The sequence below is a fragment of the Perissodus microlepis genome, chromosome 7, assembly GCF_051167445.1.
Source record: "Perissodus microlepis isolate ML-2025 ecotype Zambia chromosome 7, ASM5116744v1, whole genome shotgun sequence".
Classification (NCBI taxonomy): Eukaryota; Metazoa; Chordata; class Actinopteri; order Cichliformes; family Cichlidae; genus Perissodus; species Perissodus microlepis.
Window position 1 is genome coordinate 27,848,222 of NC_140467.1, and position 25,574 is coordinate 27,873,795.

Below are 25,574 nucleotides of genomic sequence, written 5' to 3' on the forward strand. Positions count from 1 at the left end.
TGTGACCTACAAACTGTACATTTTCCCAGTGAAAAGGTGAAACTGTGTTTAGAGCGTGAATGAATGACATGGCCTGCAGGTATTAAAGCAGTCATTGTTTATTTGGTATTTCATGATGAACTGTGAGACGCTGGAAGGAGCTACATAGAAAACCCCGTGTGCATCCTCACAGTGAGTCATGCACATCATTGCACTGTAAAGAAAGTCAAAGCTCGAGTGGCGACACCTCAGGCCTACATACAAAAATAAAGATATTATTTACAAACAACAACATTTTCCCATCAGCACGTGTCAGTGTTTTCATCAGACAGTGAAAAGAAGTTCAACGTGTAGAAATCACTGTGGTTTCATTAGAAGACGCATAAATATCTGTACACGTGCCATATCCTCGGCCCGAAGGCTCGTCTGCTACCTTCACATCAGTGTGTTCATCACAGTGTGTCTGAGAGCGAGTGCAGACCACAGGCTCCGAAACCTCAGCAGCCCCACACCATTGCACACCCCACACTGTGGAAATGTTTGAACAGCTCAGACAGAGGATCTCCACACTCAGCATTCCCGTTTCTCACAGCTGAAAAAAATCAGTTTCATCATCTTCACGTTAAAAAAAAAGTTGTATTTTTTTAAATAAATTCACTCTGAAACCTCGTTACCTGTTCAGTTCCGTTACAGTGTGTCGTGAATAACGTTTGTGTCACACGGTTAAACACTGTGATTGTGTTTATAGTTGCACACATGATAATATGTGATCATGTGACTGTTGTTGTCCCAGCCCGAAATGTTTTAGGAGAAATATATTCACGAGATAATAACAAAAAAAGAAATGTTCAGTGAACGGCTACATGGTCCTGCTAGTGCTGCTTTTTTCATGGGTTTCATGGGAGATGAACTGAACCTAATTTGATGAACGTCAGAGAAGGAGAGACAGTAAAAGAAAAAATGTCCCCCTCAAAGCCCTGATGCTCTCAGAGCTTCTACAACTTTGTTCATTTACTTATTTCATGAACTTAAGTTCATATATTAATTAAGGTCACAAATGGGGTAAAACACGGCAGAGGAAAAATGGTTGAACTTCCTGCTGTTTTTGTCACCTGTGGTTTTAAGACTTTTATGCGTTTCCCCGTTAGCTCATCCCCATTCTCCCAGAGCTAACAGAGCCAATCACCAATCATTTGCAATGTTTTCTAATTGTGAAACAGTAATTCTCATTATTTCTGCACTGCTAACAGTTTCTACACTGTTAGCTAGTAACCTAATTTTTAAATTGTGAATCATTAATTTTCATGATTTCTGCATTTTAACCCATAATAGTTTTGTAATTGTTACCTTTAATTTCCATCAATTTCTAATTGTGAAACATTATCCATTTATCCCCATTGTTCCCACTGCTTTGCATTGTTTTTTTGCCATTGCTTTTGTATTTTTGTATTGCTAACCATTAAATCCCACTGTTTCCCATTGGTAAGCATTATTTCCCATTATTTTCTCGCAGTCATGTGTGAGTTGCTGATATTTTCCATTGTCTGTGTGAAATGAACACTTCCTGATGCTTGATACAGCGTTGATGCTGTAACTGCGTCCGTCCCATCATCACCTGAGATCTCCCGCAGAGCGCGTCGTGATCAGAGTCGCTCTGTGTCTCCAGCGGCGACCCGAACCTCAGTTTCACAGACTCCTCCCAACAAACTGTACGAAATAACAGAAAATCCAAATGTCCTTCAGTCTTTACAGCCGTAGATTCACACAGGAGGAAGTGGGCGTTACTGTTCAGAGAGAAACGTGTGAAGCAGCGCGCCTCGGTAACGGGACCGAGGACGAGGAGGAGGAACCCTCATTAGATGCTACAGACTGTGTGGATCGCGTCGGGCTCACTGAAGCTCTTCAGATACCGCTCAGTGCGACGTGAAGAGGCGTCAGAGACCTGCATCACAAACAGGAAGTTAAATAGCCGCCAGGTGAAATCAAAGAGTCTTTAATTCACTTGGTCTGACGGTCACGTAAAAAATGTAACTGTAGCAACGTTGACATAAAATCAAAGTAAGAAAAATAAGAAAAGCAAATAAAACTTCAAAAGGAAAAATAAACTCCAGGAATACGACAGAGTACGGTCATTGTATAAAACATATACTTTTTTATACTTTGAAATATAAAAATATAAAGATAATAGTAAAAAAATTAATTTCAATTTAATTTGAATCATAAAGCTTCAAATCACAACAACAGTTACCTCCAGGCACTTAAGATAAGATAAGATAAAGACTCTACAACAATACAGTGAAGCCCCAACAATCAGACGGCCCCCTGTGACCAAGCGCTTTGGTGACAGTGGGAAGGAAAAATTCAGGTCACACTCTCCTCAGTGTAATATCACAATACAAGTAATATTTGTTCATACAGTATTATTAATTTATTATTATTATTTTTTTGAAATATAAAAAATAAATAACCTGATTAAACCGAATGTTTGGTGTTACAGATTATAAAATGTGGAGGTTTTCTATCCATCGCAGTGTCCGTTGTTTTTATGGAGCTGATAAACGAAATCATTATTTTTTTATTTGTATCACCTGAATGTTTGTAAACAAAAATACAAACATAACAAAACAAAAAAAGTGCATCTGGTGATCTCTGACCTTCGCTGCTGTGTTCTGTAATTACTGACGTACACGTGAAGCAGAGACCCGTCGAGCTGCTCGCTCTGACTGTGGAGGAGGCGAAGTGGTAGTTGGTGGCTCAGAAAGGTGACAGACGATGGAAGCCGGAGGTCGGAGGTGGAGGCTCTGGTGACGCAGTGAAGACGAGCCAGGTCGGGGTAGATGGGTGGGCGGGGCTTCATTTGAGACAGGGGCTGAGCACGGTGGGGGTCGGGGGGTAAACGAGGGCCACGTTGACCCGCTCCGAGCCATTCTTTGGACAGACGATCTCGGTGAGGCCTTCGGGCCGCGGCTGGCTCAGCAGCTCACCTGCAACAGCGAGAACATCAAAGACGCTTTAATACAGGAAACAGATTTTCTCTGCAGAGGAAGTAGGACATTCCCGAAACATCAAAGAGAAACCATCACACGTAAAGAAAGCAGGATGCTCTGGTTTTAGGAACAGAAGAGGCAGCTGCTCTGCTGTTATCAGGGAGGAAAAGTTCTCCTCCAGTATGTCAGATATAAAACAATAAATTATCTGATGTTGGACCAGGATGCTGGGTGGACACTGATCTGCCAGTCAGACAGATCTCGAGGCAAATCCGCCTCCAGCTTCTGGAAGTTTCTCCTGTTCTCGCCTCTAGATTTGTAGTTGTTTTTTTTAATAATAAACTGCTGGCACAAATTTAAATAACTGAAGACTCACAGACATCTACAGGCAACAATAATCCTTCACACTAAACTCCATTTACTTGTCTTTAGTAAGAACCTGCAGCAGCAGAAGCTTTTATGAATTCGGCCACAAGGTGGCAGCAACGTCCAGCTGTGACTTCATGCTGCAGAGCAGAGTCCCACCAGCAGGGGGCGCCTGGTCCTCCTCTGTAAACCACAGTTTAAGGTCAGTCCTGGGTTTAGCTGCAGGTTTAGCCAGTGCACACAGCCGAGGGTCTCTGAGGTCAAAGTTCAGCCTGGATTCAGATTCAGGATAATTTTTTCCCCTCATTTTTATGTAATTTAAAAGTGCGGAGGAATAGATGTGTTTGTGTTACTGGGGAGAATTTCATGACGAGAGCTCTGAATTTTCTTCAAGCATGACCTGCTGATAAAGATACTTAAAAGGGGAAATGGTTATAGGAGGTGAAAGGTTAAAGGTCGAGGCAGAGATGTTTAGTTCAGTGTCTCAGCTCTGGTGCTCTGCAGGGCGTTTTTCTTCTACTCTCTCCCACTGTTATTAGAACTCATAACAAGGCGCGATTTCTGTAAAGCAGTAACAGGTCTGAGCTCAGAGCTGCACACAGGCGGCTCTCTGACTTCAGTTTCCTGCAGGGCTGAACGCCGTTCCTGTGCACGTCTCCATTTATAAGGCGTCCTCTTCGTTTGTGTTTCCGCTGTGGATAAAAATACGATTAAAATCATGCACACACTTCCTGTGTGATCCCTCGTGTGTTTTTCTGGTAAACAAAGAAAAGCTGCCATCTGCAGATCGACACAGCCATCCTTTTTCCTTCATCATCATTATGGCTCCCTCCTCATCGAACAGCTCAGAGCCCAGCCGGCGACTGCTTGAGGAGGTTCACGCGAGCTCCGCCGGGATTCAGTTTCTTACTCAAACCATGTTTATAAATCATTTTAATATCTTTTTCCATCCATGTTTGTTTCTTGCTCTTCAGCATCTCAGTGTGTGAAAACTGGACTGGGTTAGTTTGAGTTTGTAGCCACGTGTTCTCTTTATAACTCTAAGCTGCACTTTATGAAATGATTAGCGCTCTCCATCTTTGGATGGATGTACTGATGAGGGTGGATGACGGATGACCTCAGGAAGCGTGTGACACGCCCTCCTGTACTGTTACCACTTGCCGTTCTAAAACACGTTTCAGTTGCTGTTATTTCCCGTTTTATTTTGAAAATCTCATCAGTTTCCACATTTTGAATTAGCATTCCTTATGTTCTCATAAGGAATGCTAATTCTGTTTATGTTTTTCATAATGTACTCTCCGACACTCAGCTCCACCTGGGTGTTTGTTGTTGCAGAGCGCTGATCATTCAGCCGCTAACAGAGACACGCCCAATGCATCACTCTGCTGCACGAACAACACTGAGCACGCTCCATAGCCAGTGCCTGGATTACACTCACTTCATTTTCAGGGCATCAGCAGAATAATACTGTGATCTGGCTTTATCTGACACACACACACACACACACACACACACACACACACACCTAATATCCTAACCTGCAGAGAGATAATGCAAGTCTCCTGCAGCTCGGCACTGAAGCCCTACTTTTTTTTCTGTCACCGTGAACATTTACACAAATTAAATGCCAGATGTGCTCGTGATGTTGGATGATTTGTGGCAGATGTGCACAGTGGTGACCTGCCACATTTTGAGCTGACTGATGTTGAATCTCCAGGATTTTCAGAATAATTCTTCCTGGTCAGATCAATCTGTTAATCTGGCTTTTCGTCCCAGTGTGCCTTCAGAGCAGCAGACCAGCAGGTATGGCAGATCATTTTGCTCTCCGGAGCAGGAAGGCCAAGGTTTCGAGCTGTGACCTTCTAGCAGCTTCCTGTCATCATTGTGAGTCACTGATATTACACAAAACTGCATCTCAAACGTTCAGCTGCAGTGAGAACCAATCATCTAGCTCCAGAGCTGAAAAGCAAAGTGATGGCTGAGGAGCCAAAACCTGCAGTTCCTCTAATATCCAGCGCGTTTTACAGAAGAAATAAGTTATTGTGAAGATTGAGAGTTTGTGTCTGTGAAGGTTCTCAGTCATCCAGGTCATCATAGTCAAAGGAGCTTGGAAAGAAAAGCATCTGGACTTCTTTAAGTTGCTTGAAGACGTTTCACCTCTCATCCGAGAAGCTTCTTCAGTTCTAAGGTCAAATGGTGGGGAGTCCCAGATTTAAACCTAGTGGGAGTATCCCCCCACAGAGGGACAAAAGGACCCCCTGATGATCCTCTAATCGCCTGAGCCAAGGTGTGAAACTGGGTGTGGGTCCCAATCAGCCAGGGTTTCGGGTGTGTTCATTGTGAAACCTGGCCCCACCTTATCATGCGAATTCCTGAGGTCAGATGGCCCAGGGTGTGAGTGGGCGTTAAGGCGTCTGGGGAGGGAACTCAAAACTGGATTATAGATGGCAGACAGTTGGTGTTGTAAACCACCGCCTCTGTTCAAAGATGGTCGCTCACAGTGGACATAGATGGCTTCTTTCACTCCTGAGGAGTGATTGAGAGTTTGTGTTAAGAAACATGAGTTCACATCTTTAATGATCCTCTAAAAATCCAGCCGTAAGTATTTTACACCCAAACCAGAGTTTTTCTGGAAGCAGTAACCATCAGAGTGGGTAACAAAAACCCAAAGGAGTTCCACAGGCATCTATTATCGATCCTCTGCTTTTTAAATTTTACTTTTGTTTGTCAAAGCACAAAAAGTTTCCTCCTTCATAACAACATGGAGCCTTTTGGAGCATTTTTAATGCCATCATCGAACTAAGCACGCCGCTAACTTACCTACAGGCTCCAGAACAGGTGATTATAAATCTACGGGTGGTGTCATGGTGGCTACGTCTCAAAGAAATGAAGCAGATTTGTTTCTGACGGATGTTTTCACATCAGCTGCCTCAGACATCACTCACAGCCCGTCTGTCCGTCCGTCTCAGCAGCACTTAAACCATTAGGCTTATTGATCGTGTGCGTTCTCTCAAAGTGTCTGCAGCTGCTGGCTCTGCTGGCCTGAAGCCAGCGTCACAGACACAGTCAGAGTTACGGTCAGAGACGATTATTTGTAAGGAAAAACAGCTCTATTATAACCATTTTATTAAACCCGAGTACTGCAGAGCAACCGGAAGTACTGGGATATTTTACATCTGAGTATTTCTGCAGGTCTTTGCCACCGGCTGTGTGGCTGCAGGAGCTCCTGCTCCTCAAAGTCACTTCAGCTACAGTTTGTTTCTAACCTGCTGCTGAGCTTTGCTGCCACAGCCGGAGATCAGATGTTTATTTCATCAGTGGACGCAGCTGACGGCTCACACATCCGGCTGTGTGCCCTGAATTAGGCCACAGCCTAATAACTCCTCCTCCTCCTCCCTCTGACTGAGAAGAGTCACGCAGAAACCCACAAAGACCTGATTTCAAGGAACAGGAATGTTCCTCCCCCCTCAAACACCATCAGCAGGTAGAGGAGTCATGTCCTCCCTCCTGCTCCTTTGCTGTCAGCCATAAAAGGGAACAGCCTCCACTCGCAGAGAGGAGGAGGAGGGGAAAGTGTACCCGTATCCAGGAAACTCCCACTGGGATGTTTGGAAAATGAGAGAAGTAGTTTCACTCCATTCAAAAACTGCCCAGACCTCCGATTTCATTTCCTCCTCTGTTGTGAGGACGACTTTGAGGATTTGTGAGAGAACGTGTGCAGCGGGAAGGTTATTCCAGAGCTGAAACAGGAAGTTAGTCTGCAGCCAGTCCGACCCTCTGGAAGTTTTTCAAGCAACGCTGACAAAAATCTGATGGTTCCACTTTTTGAAACAGTCTAATTTTTTAATTTTTCTCTGCTGAAGCTGAATGTTGGAGTCATTATGAAGAATTTCCAGTGCTCGCGCTCTGCTGCCCTGTTTTATTCACTTATTAAAGAGAGATTTTCTTTTATTTCAGTGACTTTTTTGGCCACGATTTAGCTCTCTACATAAATTCATAACACCAAACTCCCCGGTTCCGATTAGCCTGTAAACACAGCAGTCTGTTACTCTGACAGTTTCACGTTTTCTCACCCTAAACAGGAAACTGTGTTCACACAGACGAGCTCCTGCTGCCCCTCAGTAATGTGATGTGACAGTAAAGAACTGTATTTAAGGCTCATCTCATGTTTGAATCAGTTCATCACTGTGAACACAAACAGGTCTGCTGACTGTTCACAGTCTCGCCTCGCTCCTCCTGGCGTCACTCATCCTGCTGGAATATTTGCTGTTTAAATATTTACAGCCTTCGACCTGAAATAGAAATTTGTTCACAAAGCCGGAGAGGCCACACAGAGAAGTCTGCAGAGTCACCCTCGCTCCATATTGATGAGGGACGATCCCGTCTCTGCTTTCACCGCTGCACACAGAGCGAGGCGATAACTGGGCCACGGCGACGACCCGGCTCAGAACAAAACATCACACGGGAGCAGAAATCTGCTTAAATCGCTGCCAAGAGATTTCAGGGGACATCATCGACCTCAGCCGACCCCTCGCTGCCCCGCTGAGAGCCGTGAAGCTGCTGCTGTCCTCACTGAGACTCGTTGTTTACAGGGTGGAGATGCTTCAGCCCATAAGTTATTTTTTATTTCCATAACTATCTCATGAAGCAGCTGCAGAGCCAGCACCCATATACTGTATATAACAGACAAACATGGCCACTGTGACACGAACTACCCGCACAGCAGCCAAATTAGGTGATGCCATTAAAAATGCTCCAAAAGGCTCCAACAGCCAAGCAAGCTTTAAACCAAATACAGTTTAAAGAGGTGACTCACCGGAGTGCACTCTCCCGGTACACTTTATCATTTTTCTCTGATCAGGACTGAAGTTTGAACTTTGTGGTTGAGAAACATTTAGTCTCCATATCAGCGACGATCAGTATCAAAGGATCTGATTGATGAAGGCTTCATAGTTTATTAGAGCACACAGCTCAGATCATCTGGGGGTTACTGAGCACGTGCAGACCCACGCATGTGTTAACAGGAGCCGTTTGTCTTTTTCCAGGCCTCACTGTGTGTGTGTGTGTTCCTCTGTTTTAACACACTGAAGTGTTAATCCTCAGACTGAGCCGATGGCCTCTGTCAGCCTGGCAGCAGCTGCTCCTCATTCATTCATTCTCGTCGCTGCGCAGCTTTTCTCGTCGAGGACTATTTGAAGAGGATCTGCGAGGCGGTCGAGCTCTGGTTTCTGCTTTAAAGGTCACTGAATGTGCCTTCACATCTGCTGCTGCTGTCACCACTGTTAGCAGCTCAGGACTCAAAGGTCAAAGGTGAAAAACAGCAGCTCGCGATGTGCATTTCAACCAAAGACCAGCAGCAAAGCACCAGAAAACCTCCACGGCCCACAGTTGACACTGTGAAATACAGCCAACTATAAATACACAGAGAAGTGCAGACCCCGGACACCACACCAGGATCTCAGGCACAAAGAAAAGGCTCTGCTCCATCTCTAACACTGAAACACTCACGAAAAGGACATTTCAGGAGAATCTAGTAGATTATATTACCACATCATTATTAACTGGCTGAAATTAAGTTTCTCCACAGCAGCTGATAGGAATGAAAAACTAAATCTGCTGACTTCATTTCTGCTCTGTAACCTAACAGCAGCATCAGTTTGAACGCCGCTGAGCTGTGAGCTCTGCCGCCCTGAGCCAAGGAAGTGTGCGAGCAGGATCTGCACTCCATAAAATCCAGGATATGTGAAATGGAGCAGAATGAGGTGGCGGGATGAGTCTCAGAGAGCCGCCTCAGACTCTGGCAGACCCAGATACCGTGACCGCACCGCTAATCTCCTGTGATCAGCAGCTGTACTGGCAGTGAGGCCGATCCTCAGGAATGCGTGGCCTACTTCCAGAGCGCAGGAAAACCACCAGAAATAACTGCAGCCGGTCAGCCGGCAGGTCTGAGCGCAGCCACGCTACCCGAGCAGCAGGATTAACGGCCATCTCTGCTGTGGAGGTATGAGAGGAATGTGATCACGCTGCTGAGGATCCAAACGGTGAACGATGGACTGTCTGTGTTTCTGTTCTGGTGATTTACCTGCCAGAGAATCTGAGCTTCACAGGCAACTATTAAAACCGCTCAGGATCGGCACAGCTGCTGTGAAACTCACCAACACTACTACCACTGACATATCTCACTTCTTCTGAATGTAAGGAGGATTCATGATGAAGCATTTCTATTTCCTCTGATCGTTAAATAGAACAAACGTCAGAAACTTTCACTTCCCTGTGCAAAACAGCCTGAAGCTCCTCTCACATCCCGGCCTCGGCTTTCTCTCCAAAGCTCCGGGATTCCCCAGAAATCTGCTGCTAATAATCCTCCACTCGCCCTCTGTGTGTGTGTGTGTCCAGCTGTTGACATCTGCTGTGTAATGACATTAAATGGTTTACAGCTGAGCAGATAATTGGGGGTTATTTCAGCGTGGTGTATTTCCCACCTCCTCCAACATAAAACTGAATAAACGAGCTGATTATGTAAGCCGCTGAATGCCCCCGATGGAAATCTCAGTTCCAGGAAGCGTATTTCAGTGTTTCCTTTCAGTCAGACAGAAAGCAAACATTTTACAAAAGGGATCTTTTTTGGAAAGGTCGCAATTTTTCCACCCTGACGTACTCAGGCTGACGTGCTGTGACCCAACTTCTGGTTTCAATACGACAGAGTTCGCGTCACAGCGATGCGCTTGCACAAAAACAGTGAGCAGGTAGTAAAGAACGTTTCTGTTACACGACAGAAAGCAAGTGAGGCTCTGGAACAGAACCAGGATACACAGCAGACTAAACAAAGCTGCGCACCGAGCAGAGGAAAATACAGCACAGGTGAACCCGGGACAGTGAAGACAACAACAAGGGTGAGAACAGGAAGAAAGGAGAAAAGGTGAAAGAATGAAAGAGGGACAGTAACGCAGAGGTCAAAGTCAAATGAATAATAATAAGGCAGAAAATAAAGTAAAGATTGGACAGAACGGTTCAGGGGAACTCACTCAGGAGAAGAAAAGGGCAGTAACACAGCGAGGTACAAACAGGGAAACAGGAAGTAAAATGTTATAATGGTGCAGGTGAACTCAGGACAATACACAGGCGGGAGAGAAACATGAAATATGTCTGCATTTATCCTCCTTAACTCAAAGATCTTCATGCATACGATCACTCTCAACATCTATTTGTTTTAAAAACTGTTTGAATATAAAACCCACATCTTTTTTATTTTCATGTTCATCACCTCCCTGTGAATGCCGCGTTATCTTCTCTGTTTCTGCCACGCACCTTCACTCTGAACATGTCAACAGATGCCGAGGATCAACCAGCCTCAAATGAACCGACGCTGTCCTTCAAGGTCAGGCTCTTCTCATCACATCATGTATCTGGACTGTTTTCACTGTTTTAGTGAAACCAGTCGGAGCTTCTTCGACGTCCTCTGCTCTGCGAGGTCATTATCCTGCAGTCTGATCACATGACCCCACAGCGCTGTTACATAATCCTGATAATAAGCAGAGCGCTAAATATCAGACACACACACACACACACACACACATTTCCTGTGTTACTCAGTCTCAGGCCGACAGACCAACAGACAGCAGATCTCCTCATCCTCACACTCCAGAAACACTGCAGGCGTGTTCAGAGGAGAAGGCGATGAGAAACGCTCCAGCTGCTCCGACGAGAACCGACAAGAACTGGGGGTCAAAAAACCGAAAGCTCATTTTAACCAGACAAGAATCTGAAGGCCTGACCTCGTGGTTCAAAAACATGAATTACAGCTTAAAGCACCAAATCTGACTGAACTCAGAGGATGTTTAACAAGCTGGAAACAACAGGAAGTAGGAGGCAAAAAGCTTCAAGTGTGACACTTTAACCTTAAGCAGCACGTTGTGCCTGCTCCCTCTCTGATGACGGGAAAAGAAAAAGGCTGCGGTAACGTGTTGGAGGTCAGACTCATGGACTGTAAATGCTCAGGTTTAGTGAGTGCAGCGGTTCTCCTCACTGCAGTCCTGTGTTTGTATCTCAGTGGTTTTTATGGCTGAAGACTGTGTTCAGTTCAGCAAACAGTGGGTCAGCATGACGACAGCAGCTGTGGTGATTGGATCCATCTGTCCAGAGCTCGTAATCACTGAATGTGTAAAAGTTAATAAAGCAGCGCTCCTGTAGAAGAACTCTATGAGCAGGCGAGATCTCTGTGCCATCACAGGAGGATAACTACAAAGTAAATATGAAGCAAAGGCAAATATTCCGCCCGTTTCAGCCGTGACTTTTTTTAAATCTGCTTTTTGATCACAAAGCTGAAAACATGAAATAAAAGCAGCTGGTCTTCACTGGGTTAGAGGCCTTATGGGAGTGTGTCAGCCAAAACATTTTAAATATGGAATTTAATGAGACATGAAGAGTTTCTTATCTGCAGAATGGAGATTAGATTTAACTTTGTCGCTGTGCAAAGTGCTGAAACAGGAAATGGAGTTTGCTTCTAAGCAGACGTGCAAAAGAACAGTTTTACATACAGAGAGAGCCGGAATATAAGGTTAAAGGTTAAAGAGCTGCAGCATGAACAAAGTTTGTTTTCTGTACATAGTAACTGCAGAATGTACAGTTGGATGTATGTACAATACAAACAATGTAAACGTCAGAGGTTCAGCCAGTGGTGAAATCAGAGCAGGAATATGCTGCTCCAAAAATTGCAAACTTTTGTGTTCAGTAGTTGTTGGAAAGCAAGCCAAAAGGTGCAAAAAACCCAGGGACAGGTAGGTTCAGTGACAGGCCATTGATACTGCAGTGTTAGTGTGTGCTGCACAGGACACCAACACTGCAGACCAGTGTCAGCTCTAACTGTCTGCTGGGCTCAAAGTCCACATCAGTCTGTGCACAGAAACCATAAATCAGGCTTCTGGCGGTTTAACATCCCCATAAAAATCATCTTAAATACACACATTGTGTTCCAGACGTGGTTTGTGTTTGCATCCAGGGAACAAATGCGTTCCTGCAGCCCTCACTGAGCTGCTCCCACTTTTCACTTTCCACATTACCTTCTTAAATTCCACTGAAACTGTGAGCTGCGATCAATGAACGAGCCTCCCGCGGTGCGTTTACTGTCTAAGCTGCTGACTGAAAGATTGAGGCCGAGTTTCCACGTCCGGCAGGCCCAGTGCTGTCTAAATAAAGCTAACGGTGCCAGCAATAAACCTGGAAGGAAGCTGTAGAGACAAACGGATGTGTTCTTATTGTGAGCGGCGGCTGCTTTCTGAGTAGCTGCAGGGCTGATGTTAAGGGCGTCGGGATTCCTAATTTACTGAGCTGACAAACAGCTGCTCGCGGGGAGCAGACGTACTTTCAGCAGCCAAACACCTTGCTGCGGCCAGGCTGCGATTTAGCCGTCAGAGCTCTGAAAACTGATGAATGTTCAGTTACACTGTGTTCAGTTTTTTCAGAGTCAAAGGCCATGCTGCAAACAGCACCTCTGTGCTCAGCGTTTCTGGTCTAAAAGCAGAAGTTAAACGACTCATCCATTCTGAGCATGAGTAACTCTCTAACTCTGAGCTAGATTACACATCAGGAGTGGTCTTCAGCTCCTTTTATTTCCCATCCCTTCTCCTGATGACTCTCTTCAGGTCGACTCATCTGCGGTCAGCTGATGAGGAAATCCTCCACCCTGCCAGTCACATGTCTGAGCAAACAGAGCGGGATTACAGTGTGGTGATGTAACGGGATTGCCTCCTCACCATCTCATTACGTGTCACTCACATGAACAGAAAGAACACAAATGCCTGTCAGGTTGTCCCATCAAGGCGAAGCTCGAGTCTGATGCTGAAACTTCACAGAAACCGGACGTGTCTGAACAGGTGGCCTGAAAGCCAACCATCGCTCATCATCTGAGAACAAACCACAAACCTTCTGCTTCTTTATTCCAGCACAGACCAAAGTTCCCCAAAGTGATAACATCAGTGTTTGTCCGGTGAAGGTCACATGATCTCACCGAAAGCTCCCAAACAACCATAAATGGAGCGTCTAAAATGAACTGCTTTCATTGTTTATGACGTCAGATCCAGCACGAGTTCCTCTTTTAGGCACTCAGTGAAAACATTGACGAGTTCAGACATGTCGCTCCTCATCCTCACACACAGGTAACTGCTCACCTGAGACCATCACAGATGCTCTGAAGGCCTCACAGCGGATTCTTCACACACTGAGATGTTTATGAGCCGTGTGACAGCTGTGGACGCCTCAGTGACGGATTCTTTGTTCAAGCAAACATCACAAGGCAAAGAAAAATAATGACCCTTCATTCTCTGATGTCTTAATTAAAAAAAAAATCTTAAACTGCACATTTTCTTTTATTGCATTTTCCTTCTTGAAAGATATTTGAAAAATAAAATATGTCATGGATGACATATCTGAAATACGACAAAAAACTGCTGAGTCACAAAAGAGAAACAAGGGTTACATTTAGTAGGTGTTTAAGGGGTAAAGAGTTAAAAAGAAATGTTTTAAGTTTGGTTGAAAAATTAAATGTGAAAAGTTTTCGTCACAGTCTGATAATAGGATATGAACTTTACCCGAGTTTACCTCTGTACATTTGTTATAAAGGAAGAAACATTTTGTGTTATAATTTAAACATGAATAAAAAGTAGAGGACCGATAATCGAGCCCTGTGGAACGCCACAATGCCCCATTCTGGTTTTTGTTACAGTGATCTCTGAAGGTTACTGCTTCCATTAAAACTCTGGTTTGAGTGTAAAACTTTTCATACCAGATCTTTAGAGGCTCATTACACATGTGGACTCATGATAGAATTTAAACAAGTGATTTATAAAAATCACTGCTCCGTGAGTGCTCAGCCGATGCTTGGTGAAAGGCTGCTGACAGCAGTCACACAAAAGCCTTTAGCTGGCATACACAAGATTTATTATCTGCCAGACAATCTGTGACTCTGCTTTCAGAGTGAGAATCAGATGATGCTTGCTTACACACTACATCTGCTCAATGCCGAACTTGTAAAGTCAGTAAAAACCTGTGACATCGTCACGGTGATTAAAAAACATATGGAAACGTCTTTAAAATGTGTTCCCAGGAGGCTCCCTGTTTTCATATTTCCATATCAAATGATTTAAATTTGATTTATGTCCCGTCCAATAAAATCCTGCTCAGACAAACAGCTCAGTGAGTTAATCCAAAGTCGGAGCCTCCAGTCTGAACACGCTCAGACTGATACCTGGCTCAGGTTCAGAACGGGCAAACATGCGACGCCACGGCAGCCTGAGGCTAAACCACCTCTGTGCGGTGAAAACACAAAGCGCGGGAGGGGGGCATTTGGAGGGCGTGAACACCTGACGGGCAGGTAGGTCGCATACAGACTGCACTGACTGCAGCACGACAGTTAAAGAGGCTCTGCATCGGACCCGGGCTAATCCCAGCACATCCTCTAACTGGATTAACTGGAGATGCACAACAAGAGTGAAAGTGCTCAGACCACAGCCGCAACACGTCCTTCTCACACACACACACGCACGCACGCACACTTCTGTTAAAGATTAAATAAATAAATAAATTCTAAATACAGAATATAAACTCTTAGTTACTGTCAGTGTGAGTACAGTCTCTTTGGGTCTGTTTGGGTTTTGGGTTTCCAGTCTGAGGATTGTTGTGGGGGACACGTTGTGGGCATGTGCTCAGACTAAGTCTTTCCTGTCAGGTCCTGAAGCTCCGATGAGTCGGAGCTGTGAAGTCAGGATGTTCGAGCAGAAGCTATTTTGACTGATGTCTAATTTAGCACCAACATGACTTCCAATGAAGCTCAGAGAGGTATTTAACATCGACTGCTTCAGGCTGACAGAAATACCCACCAGTCACAGTGAAGGTCCAGACTCCCCGAGGAGCCGGCCCTCCAAAACAACGTGAAATATACAAGTTATTTTACAGCTGAGCTGATCAGCCAATGCCGGGCAACGCTCCAAATGATCAAACTATAGTCATCTTAAATTATTTCCCCAAATCATTTTAATGTTAGTTATACAACAAAAGGCATCTGACACTGGATCCAGGTCAGGACTGTCATACTGACAGTCAGGTGTGCAGTATATATATATATATATATATATATATATATATATATATATATGCTGCTCTCAGATGATGGACAACATACACCACATGCAGAATGTAGAAGAAAGCAACAGAATGATGAGCGCATGCATCACTACGAATCAGAAAGTGCATGATCTTACAATAATTCTTAGATTTTAAAATAACTCAACAGTTTTACAACTTTTCCCTCTTTTTTAACAGCTGGTCAGAGGTGAAATGCTATCAGAAGCAACCTTTAAACGACAAAACTGTTATTAAGGACCCAGAGTCGGGCTGATAAAGCCCGTTTTAGACGTTTCTGCACAGTCAATGTGAACTCTGTGAGGTGAAGGTAACGCGTCACAGGTTTACCACACCTGTGTGCACTCAGTCAAAAGCAAACAGTTGAGCCATCAGCGTGGCGTGTTTCACAGTGAAGAACAAACAGTATTTTTGCTCGATATGTGCACACAGAGCTCCTCTGACTAATTATTACCGTTTTATTTTATAGTCTAAATGTTTTTTAAAAAATCTGTAACAGATGATCTGTGCTTCAAAAAGATATATAGACTGAAAACTGACAAAGCAATCGCAAATAGGTGTTTCAGTTGGACGCCTCCATCATTTCCACAAGCCTCAGATCTCAGAGCTTGAAAACAACAAGTTTTCACATAAAAATGAATTTTAAAAAAATGGATCATCAAATATCAGAACTGCGGTCAGTTATACTGATATCACTGATAAATTGATGAAGAAATCATCCGAGCAGCTCACAGGTGAGTCAGGGAATAATGACAGTGCCGTGTACAGTGTGCACCCCGGGGCCCCAAAGGATGGGTCGAACCTGCTGCAGAGTTTGCATTGAGGTCACAGTGAAGCGAGACAAACGGAGGAAACACAACACAGTGTGAGAAAACGCAAACATTTTTCAGTTCCTTCCACAGCGAGAACAAACTATGTTTAGTCTGTTCGACTCCCTGGAGCCGAACTGATCAACACTCGGCAGCCAAAAATATCATGACCATAAAAGGCCCGAAGAAACATTCTGCTGACCAGCGTTAACGGGCAGATCTGCTTGCAAAGGTACGAGAGTGTGTGTGTGTGTGGACACTGTTAGAGGACCAAAACAAGTCCCTTCTTTTCCTCGCTGCCTGCTGATGTCGATTATCCAATAACAGCTGCTCCTCTCATCCTGTTTAACCGTTTAAAAAAACAAACAAACAAAAAAAAAAAACCAAACACCTGACCTCTATCGAAACAGACAAAAATACACAAAATATCAAAACCTGAGGAATAACTGTTACTTTTAGTGGGATAATAAAATAGTAGAATATCAGTTTTCACACATGTTGAAGATTTTCTCTTTCATTAAGTGATGATAATCAAACCACAGAGTACAGTTTTAAACAACCAGGTTAGTCTGCATCCACAGACTCAGAAACCTGCTAATTGTTCTCAGCAACATCCAATCAAAAACCTCAAATTTCACTCAGCACAACTGAAGCTTCATGGATGCTTTGTTAGTACAATTACCTCACTGCAGCCACGTTATTAATTAGATCAGGTCATTAAAAATGCTTCAAAAGTCTCCAACAGCACAAACACGCTCCACAGATCCAGTTCAGGTGAAGCCTCGAAGACAAGTAACAACTACAACCATCTACCTGTCAGCCACACCCATAATCATGCAAAGTTTAAGCCTTAAAACAGGTGAGTTATGAAAACATTCTCCTCCATACAGGTGTCATGAAGGAGGAAACATTTTGTGCTTTAACAAACAAGTATATCTTTAAATATGAATAAAAAGCAGAAGATTGATAATAGAGTGGATCCCCACAATCTCCTATTCTGGTTTTTGTTACCCACAGTAAGAAAACTGAGTCACTGCTGGACTTTCTGCTGGACGTCAGAGGAACTGCAGTTTGGCTGCTTCTGGCAGCAGCCGAGCTTTGACCAGCTAACCGTGACGTCTGCACGTTCTGTTCAGAGTTTACTTGTGTTCATTTTTTAAAGGATTCTAGATCTTTTTGTTTTCTTTTTTTTCCTGTGACATGAATCAAACCTTTACACCAAAATAATCATAAGAACTCTAAACTGTCCACATTCTGTTATCTAATCGTGAAGCGGGGCAGCACCTGCGTCCGCTCACTGAACCTGAAGCCTGTTTCCTCTGACAGCCGCTGCTGGACTTTCCCTGCAAAACAAACCCTTTTTTCTGAGTTTGATGTCTGGGAGGAAGTGACTCCACGGCTGCCCACTAACAAAGTTGTTCTCTTTAAAAAAAAAGAAAAAGAAGAAGATCTGCTTTCTTTTTCCACGAATGAAAGGAAAAAGAGAATTGCCTGACGTGTTCGAGCTCATGGAGCTCTCACGGAGGACTTTCTCTCCCTTATAAGCTATAAAACGACTCGTTGAACATCACTGCTGTCATCATGAATCATATTTGCATCAAATATTTCAGACCAGGCAGGGACCACCTTGAAATTACACAATTATTGATCTTTTTTTTGCTCATTTTAAAAAATGTGTTTCAGTTTTTACAGTCAGATATGATGGGCGGTTTTCATTCCCAGGGTTCATCATCCTCTGTTATCAAGCAGGGTGTGTTTACTTAACTTTAAATGCAGTTCTTTGTTGACCCTGCGAGAAAACTTACTCAAACTGACTCGACATTTCTCATTGCAGAGGGTTAATGAACCAACATGCTGATTAAAACTGAGCAGCAGGTGAAGATCTGCAGGGTCCATGTGACACCTCAGGATGAGAATGTTTTGAATTTGATTGCACCGACTCCAAAATGGGGTTGACGCTCAGCCACTTTATTAGAGATATCTGTTCAACTGCTCATCAGTATCTAATCAGTCAATCACGTGGCAGCAGCTCGGTGCATTTAGTCATGTAGACGTGGTCGAGATGCCTGCTGAAGTTCAAACTGGGGATCGGACTGATGAAGAAAGCTGATCTACAGTAAGTCACCGAGTGTGGCATGGTGTCGGTCTGAGTGTTTCAGAAACTGCTGATGTGCTGCCATTTCCCACAAACATCTCTGAGATTACAGAAAAAATATAATACTGCCGCTCTATGGAAAGCAAGCTGATAGAAGGTAACAGGAACTCAAATAAGCACCTGTTACATCCAAAGTATGCAGAACAGTATCTTTGAACCTAGCAGCAAATGAGCTGCAGCAATTGAAGAGCACACTGTGTCATTCCTGTCAGTAAGAACAGGAAAGTGAGGCTGCAGTTCACACAATAAACAAAACTGGACAACAGAAGGTGGAAAAACTAAATCATGACGTGTCAAACTGAAAGGTCAGAGAGAAAATGCAGACTGTTCTGTGCAGAACCCGGTGACAGTCGGGAGAAGAAACCCCAAAAACTCAGCGACACAAACTAAAGCATGAATGAAACAACGCAGATCAGCTTCATCAAGAACATCTACTTTAGATAATAAAAATGAATATCACAGCAGATTCACAGCACTAAAACTGAGAATATCAGACGACTTCTTTATCGGTACTGACCTCACGTGTTTGAGAAACACCCTTTGTGCTTCCACCCTTTTATTTTGTCCCCCAACTTGCTGCTCCTGATCAGAGCCTGAAGATCTCCCAGAGCAGACAGAGACTTTTGTCTGCATCAGTCTGATTATCATTGATCGACGTTCACGCAAACGATTAGTTTGATTATTGATTAGTCAGCTGGTTATTTGGCTTGTTTAAATGACAGTAAATATCAACTCCACCTCCTGGAGCTTCATGAGGACTAAAGAGAAACTTCTGGGTGTTTCCCCACAGGATAAGGGCCGTGGCGCATCTCCTCCTGTGGGAGTGTGTGTGTTAGAAAACCAATTTGCTTCCTTTAAAAAGTGCTCTGAGCTGAGTGAGCCTGCGCTGGGCTGCTGATGATCTAATGTGAATAAATCCAATAAAAGCAGCATGATGTAAGCGACACCTTACATCGCATCACGTGACTCTGCTGACCGCTTTACGGGTGCAGCATTGAAAGCAGGTCACTCTGCAGCTACAAACACAAGCAGCAGGATTAACTATGTCCCCGAGGCTGGGAGAGGGGGAGGGAGGGGGGCATCCTGCACCTCTGTGCACCTCCTCCTCCTCTCTGTCTAACCTGATGTCAGAGGCTTTTGTTCGGCTCTCTGAGGCATCCTCTGCATGTTTCATGGAGCCTCGTTGAGATTCAGGGCGTGACTGAATCTGATTAACAGGAGCCGCAGAAGCACTAAAGCGAATCTGTGGAGGTAAATGTCACGCTCGTGTTACAGTGAAGTCAAACAGGAAGCAGAAACACCGTGAAGTCCATTACACTCAAAGAAAACTCAAAACCCTTCGGTCTACAGCGTCGTTTGGAGAAACGTCTGCTTCCTCTTCAGTATAATGGAATAAACGGCCCAAAGTGCTAAAAAAGGCAATCAGTGAAGCACAAAGTCAGCGGCCCGCAGGGCGTCACCCAACCTTCCACTGGGTCATTAACCCATTGCTGCTGTTAGCCAGTTTTACCCCCATAAAAGTCACCCCAAAAGTCATAAAAGGGAATAAAAAGCAGGCACTGCTGCTGAGGTGAAATCAGAGATCAGACATCCATCATCTCAGACTCCAGACTCACAGAGCCACCCTGAAAACCTCTGAAGAAACGAGCTCAACTAGTTTCCTACATAAAGGAATTTTAAATGAAAAACATTTAAATCACCTCGATCTTCTTTAAACTATTACATTTAGAAAATGGAATAATAATAATAATGATAATACATTAAAGCACACTATACATATTATAATACATTATGTTTTCACTTCATTTTAACTGACTTTAATGAGCTTTAATATTTTTCATTTTTTTATTACAAACAACATATGCTTTTGTGTTTTTGTATAAGATCAACAGTGAGATTTACTCTCACTCAGAAATATAGTGAATATAATCAATGACAAAACAAAATAATGGTTCGATAAAACAGAATGTGACAAAAATATAACTAAAGTAGCTCTCAAGTATGAAAGTTCAAGTTATTTTACTTCTATGAGCTGTTTTAGTTTATTCTACTCTACTGAGCTGTTTCAGTACAGAAATTTCCTAATTTTTGACATAAAGAAAGTTTTTCTCTGTCCTTGCCATCTGTCTGTTTTCTTTTGAGAAATAATAATAACACACACATTTGTGTGTGTGTGTGTGTGTGTGGGGGGGGGGGGGGGGGGGGGTGTATCCCTGCCCAGTGGCCCTGCAGGAGTTTTTGTCCGGCCCTGTGCATCCAGCATTCAGGTTTCCATTAGCAGTTAAAGGGTCACACAGTGACTCAGAAGTACTTTTACTTTTACTCATATAACAGTGTTAATATAAACAGCTATAAGTGAGTCTGTGACTGATCTGCATGTATATGGGACAAAGCCCCATCCTGACTGTTGGTGAGTGAAACGGAGATTAATGAGGTCTTACCTGGGAAGGCGTGTGGGTTGGACGACCCTCTCTTGAGGCACTTGGAACAGAGAACATGTACAGAGTAGTGCAGACCGGGCCACTCCTGCAGCAGCATGTTCAGCTCCTCCACCAGTGGAGTGATGGCCTGCCAGGCAGTCCAGATGTTGGGCAGTGAGGCGTGGCTGGCGATGGAAAGAGTCTCCACCTGCAGCTTTCCTTTGGCAGGCCGGTGGCTGATCACCACGGGAACTTTACCCCGATAAGCGAAGATCTGGTGCTTGCTGTCTGAACGCTGCACCACGTGGCTGTTGATCTGCACGCTGAAGCGTGCGAACAGTCCAGGAGGAAACAGGAAAGGGAAACTGTACTGGATGTGCAGCTGCTCCACAGAGAAGAAGTTACACAGAGGCAGAGAGCTCCCGCCGGCTGAAGCATCCACCTGGACCTCCTCGCTGCTGACGTAGCTGGGGAACTTGTACCACACAGTCGCGCCATTCAGAGGCTTGCTGCGGGGTTTGTTGATGCAATAGCAGATCCCCATTTTCTCCAGTAGCTCCATGATGAGATGGAGGTCCTGCTGGGTCTGGATGAGCGGTCTGAGGAGCAAGCGGATGACATTAGAGGGTAGGAGTCCATGCTGGAGGAAGCCCTCAACGTGGTGCTGCAGATGGGTGACCCTGAGGTTCTCTCCCTTCTCGTCCTCTATGACCAGACTCACCCGCCCCTTGTCCCCCCTCTCCCCTTCAGAGAGGAGCCGGTCCAGCAGGGTGGACTCATCCCTCTGGAAGAACACATTGAGAATTGCGATGAATCGTGGAAGATTGTGAAAAACGTATTCCCTTAGCGTGAGGCTGTCCTCAAAGTAGAGCAGCTTCCCACTCTCGTGCAGGTAGGATAAAGCGCTCTGCAGCCGGTCCTCAGTGAGCCCTGCCTGCAGGCCCAGCCGGGCTGAGTCCCACCACGAGAGCCACAGGTCTTTGGGCTTAAAGTGCAGCTCCTCCAGCATCTGCCAGGACTTTGGCAGCACACGATGGAGGTTGGGGAAGATCTCCCTGTGTTCTGCAACAGACATGAGCTTCTCCCTCAGCCTTGGGATGTTCCTCAGAGCACCTGTGCAGCTAACTCTCAGGACAGGAGAGAGGATCTGCAGCCGGTGGTTCAGCATGTACTGCAGCTGGGCTTTTCGGCGCCTCAGGTTTTTGTCAGTGACACCGTAAAAGAGGATGTGAGGGCTGGAGGTGCGGACGTTGTAGCCCTGCTCCAGAGCCTGGTCCACCTGCAGTGCCAGCCCCCTTAAACTCTGGATGTCCCTCTTCTCCTGCAGGCCAATCTGCCTGTGGATGTCCAGAGTCTTCTCCTCCACCTCCACCTCTGCACACAGGTCTGTGTGCGTGCCCACCAAGCAGACTACAGCATGGGGCACTTTGGTGCAGAGCAGGTGGAGGAAATACCCAACATGGGTGTAAAAGTTCTTGGGCGAGTACGTTTTGAGGTTGATGACGAGAATGTAGAGAGCACCGGGGGAGAGAAAGAAGGGTTTGATCAGGTCGTAGTTTTGCTTCCCTGACAGGTCATACACGAGGAACGTGAGGTGGCGATCAGCGTCTGCCACCCAGTTGGTGACTTCAATTCCTTTGTTTCCCTGGTTACTGCTGGCGTCCTGCTGCGTGCTCACCAGGCTCTGCCTCAGCCGGGTTTTCCCTGCGTTTTGGGTCCCCATCAGGACCAGTTTGAGCCGCGGCTTCACGGCAAACTGAGAGTGTGCAAGCTCCTTCTGATACACTGCGATGTATGGGATTCCCTTCATGCACACCTCGTACGGTGGCTGGATCAGAGGGTTATCCTTCACTTTCCAAATGTTCACTTTGGAAAGCTTTCCAAAGTTATCTGGAAGAATGGCTATTTGGTTACCCTGTAAAACGAGCTCCTCCAGATTCTCCAGCTCCACGATGGAGTCAGGCAGATATGTGATGCTGTTATTGTCCAGCCACAGGTTCACCAGCTTCCCCAGCTGGCCGATTTCCTCTGGAATATGAATCAGTCTATTCCTGCTCAGGTAAAGCTCCTCTAATCCCGTTATGCTCAAAATAACTTGGGGAAAGTTTTCAAAGTCATTTGAGGACAGATTGATCATTTTGAGTCTTTGCAGGCTGCCGAAGGAGGGGGGCAGCTCTCTGAGGTGGTTCCCGTCCAACATCAGGCTCTCCAGGTGCTGCAGGTGACAGAAAGTGTGGGGTAAGGAGGACATGTGGAGGCTGCTGAGCCACAGGATTTTGATGGACTGCAGCTTCCGAACGTCCGCCGGTAACACCTCAAACTTATTCCCAGAGCAGTCGAGCTCCTCCAGCTCACTGAGGGCCATGATCTCGGGGGGGAACTGGTTCAGCTTGTTGTGATCTGCATCCAGAGTTCGCAGGTGGGCGAGGCCGGAGAACGACCTGGGGAAATCGTGCAGGTCGTTAAAGCTCATGTCGAGCTCCTCCAAAGACTGCAGAGCTCCGATCTGAGCTGGCAGGTGCTGGATTTTGTTGTGGCTGATGCACAACTTCTTCAGCCCTCTCAGCTGCCCCACGCCCTCAGGAAGGCTCCTCAAACAGTTGTGGCTCATGTCGAGCTCCACCAGCCGCCCCAGCTCAAACACTACCCTAGGGACAGAGCTGAACTTGTTCCTGCGGAGGACCAAGACGTGCAGGTTGTTCAGGGAGGATCCCAGGCCGTCCGGCAGCTCCTGCAGGGAGTTGTTCCCCAGGTTGAGCGCCTCGATGTCGGCTATGTCCTCTGGCAGGATGATCTGGTTGTTTTTGGAGCAGAGGGTGAGCTGCCTCAGGTTGCTCCGCAGCTTCCTGGAGCGGAGGGCGGCATCCCTCCACAGCCTGGCCGTTTTCAGATTGTTCTCCTTGTCCTCCATGGCGCTGCAGCCGGACCCCTCCTCCTCCTCCTCCTTCTCCTTGTTTTCATTGAGAGTTTTCATGGATCCTGAGCGGGCAGCATGGTGGACGGAGTCCCTCAGAAATCAGCGCACTCCTCACCCACAAACCCTCCTCCTGAGAGGGCAGACGATCCGCTTCGAGTCGGGAAATGATCGAGTTTGTCGAGAGGAGCGGGAGGCGTGTGTGCGGCCGCGGAGGCATCCTTTTCTCCTGCGCCACTCAGCACACAATAAAGGCAGACCTCAGCGCTCACAGCTCCGGCTTTAAACCGAAACTCCGGAGCCTCGCTTCTCCTCCAGTCATCACCGCCGCCCTCATCGCCTCCATTAGCCGTCCTCCGCCTCTTTCCGTCCTGGTGGATGTGCGCGTTTGTGAGCGCTCTCCGAGCCTCCGTGTCGCTTCCTGGGAGCGGGGAGTGGAAGTAAAGGAGCAGCCGCTCACTGCGTCAGATCTCTGAGCCCTCCTCCTCCCTTTCTCCTCCTCCCTGCACTGTGGGGAGCAGCAGGAGGAGGTGGAGGAGAAGGGAAAGTAATCGGAGGGTGAAAGCTCCCTAAACTGTGCAAAGAAATTCAGACCAAACACAAAAACAGTGAACAGTTCGACAGAAACATTTCTGCCGAGACAGAGAGAGACGATCAGCTGATGAATGCAGAATTTATAAATATAGTCTGAATATTCATGTTTACACATGCATAGGTTCAGAGTCCAAAGAGGATAAATGCGAGTAAAAAAAATAAAAGAATAAAGGTGATAATATGAGTGATAAAGTCTGAACATGAGCCCGAAAAGACTGTAAATGTGAGTTCTCCGACGGCAGAAGAAGGACTCTGCCTCCACGTGCTGGTCATGATGTGGAAGTACACCAAACAGCACGTTTAATTCCCAGGCGTCTCCTACAGAGCTGTTTTAGCTTAGTGTTTCTAATTAGTTTATTTTTATTTTCTGTTCTGCATTCACTTCAGCTCAGTTTCCAGAGTGTGTTCACTCATTTCAGTATTCTGGTTGGAATTTCATTAGTTTCTCTCTTTTTTATTATTCACAGCATTTTAGATGTTTTTGATACTGCAATCATACTGTTAAACTGAGTAACCTTGATAACCTGCAGTCTTACACACACCACTCAGGAGCTTCTCTCCTCCTGTCATGCTTACATCTGCAACACATGTAAGACCACATCTGTCTACAACACTGAAATCCACACACACAGATCTTTATTTGTCCTCTGCCTGAAATCTTTCTACCTATAAAAGCATGTTGGGACTGAAGCTGTTTACAGACTACTGCAAGCTGACAAAACAATAGGATATCTCATTGGCTTTGATGTTTCCATTAATGGCATAAAATCTAATATTGTGTTTAATTAAGTAGACCAAACTCAGTTTTTATCAACTTGTTATTAGAGCTCAGTTTAAGTAAGTTACCGGTACTTTTCAAAAAGCTGATCAACTCAGTTTATTTGAGTTGATATAAATTAGAAAAACTAAATAAACTGGAAATGTATTCAAACTGTTTTTGTGCATTCTCTCAGTTTAGCACCAGGTTTATGAACTTGCTAACTAGCCAGTTTTAGCCTAGCTTTTCATATCACCGATGCTCAGTGTGCATGCTGCTGTGTCTCAGCTCATGTTACTTAAAAATTAACCCTGCAGCTTTAAAAACCTTGTATAAAAATCGTATACATTTTTTGTTGATTGTTTGAAATAGAAAAGTGAGCAGCTATAAGAGCCCAGATGAAACTTATTCAGAAGATGCAGCCGTTAGGGGGCGGGGCTTGTTTTTAATCCATATAA

At 45.2% G+C, this 25,574-nt stretch overlaps 1 protein-coding gene across 2 annotated transcripts; it reads right to left on the reverse strand.

The window, feature by feature from the left end:
- Nucleotides 1-82: 82 nt before the first annotated feature.
- Nucleotides 83-24,262, reverse strand: mfhas1 (multifunctional ROCO family signaling regulator 1). Of its 2 annotated transcripts, none has more exons than XM_084936789.1 (3): nt 20,873-24,262; nt 2,667-2,963; nt 83-1,921 (listed from the first exon to the last, which is right to left on the reverse strand). In XM_084936789.1, exons 1-2 carry the CDS (start codon nt 23,823-23,825, stop codon nt 2,833-2,835), a joined length of 3,084 nt encoding a protein of 1,027 aa, XP_084792915.1. In that variant the 5' UTR covers nt 23,826-24,262; the 3' UTR covers nt 83-1,921; nt 2,667-2,832. The 2 variants fall into 2 exon arrangements, with proteins under 2 accessions (XP_084792915.1, XP_084792914.1); XM_084936788.1 differs by having other exon boundaries at nt 2,634-2,963.
- Between the last annotated feature and the right edge of the window lie 1,312 nt (nt 24,263-25,574).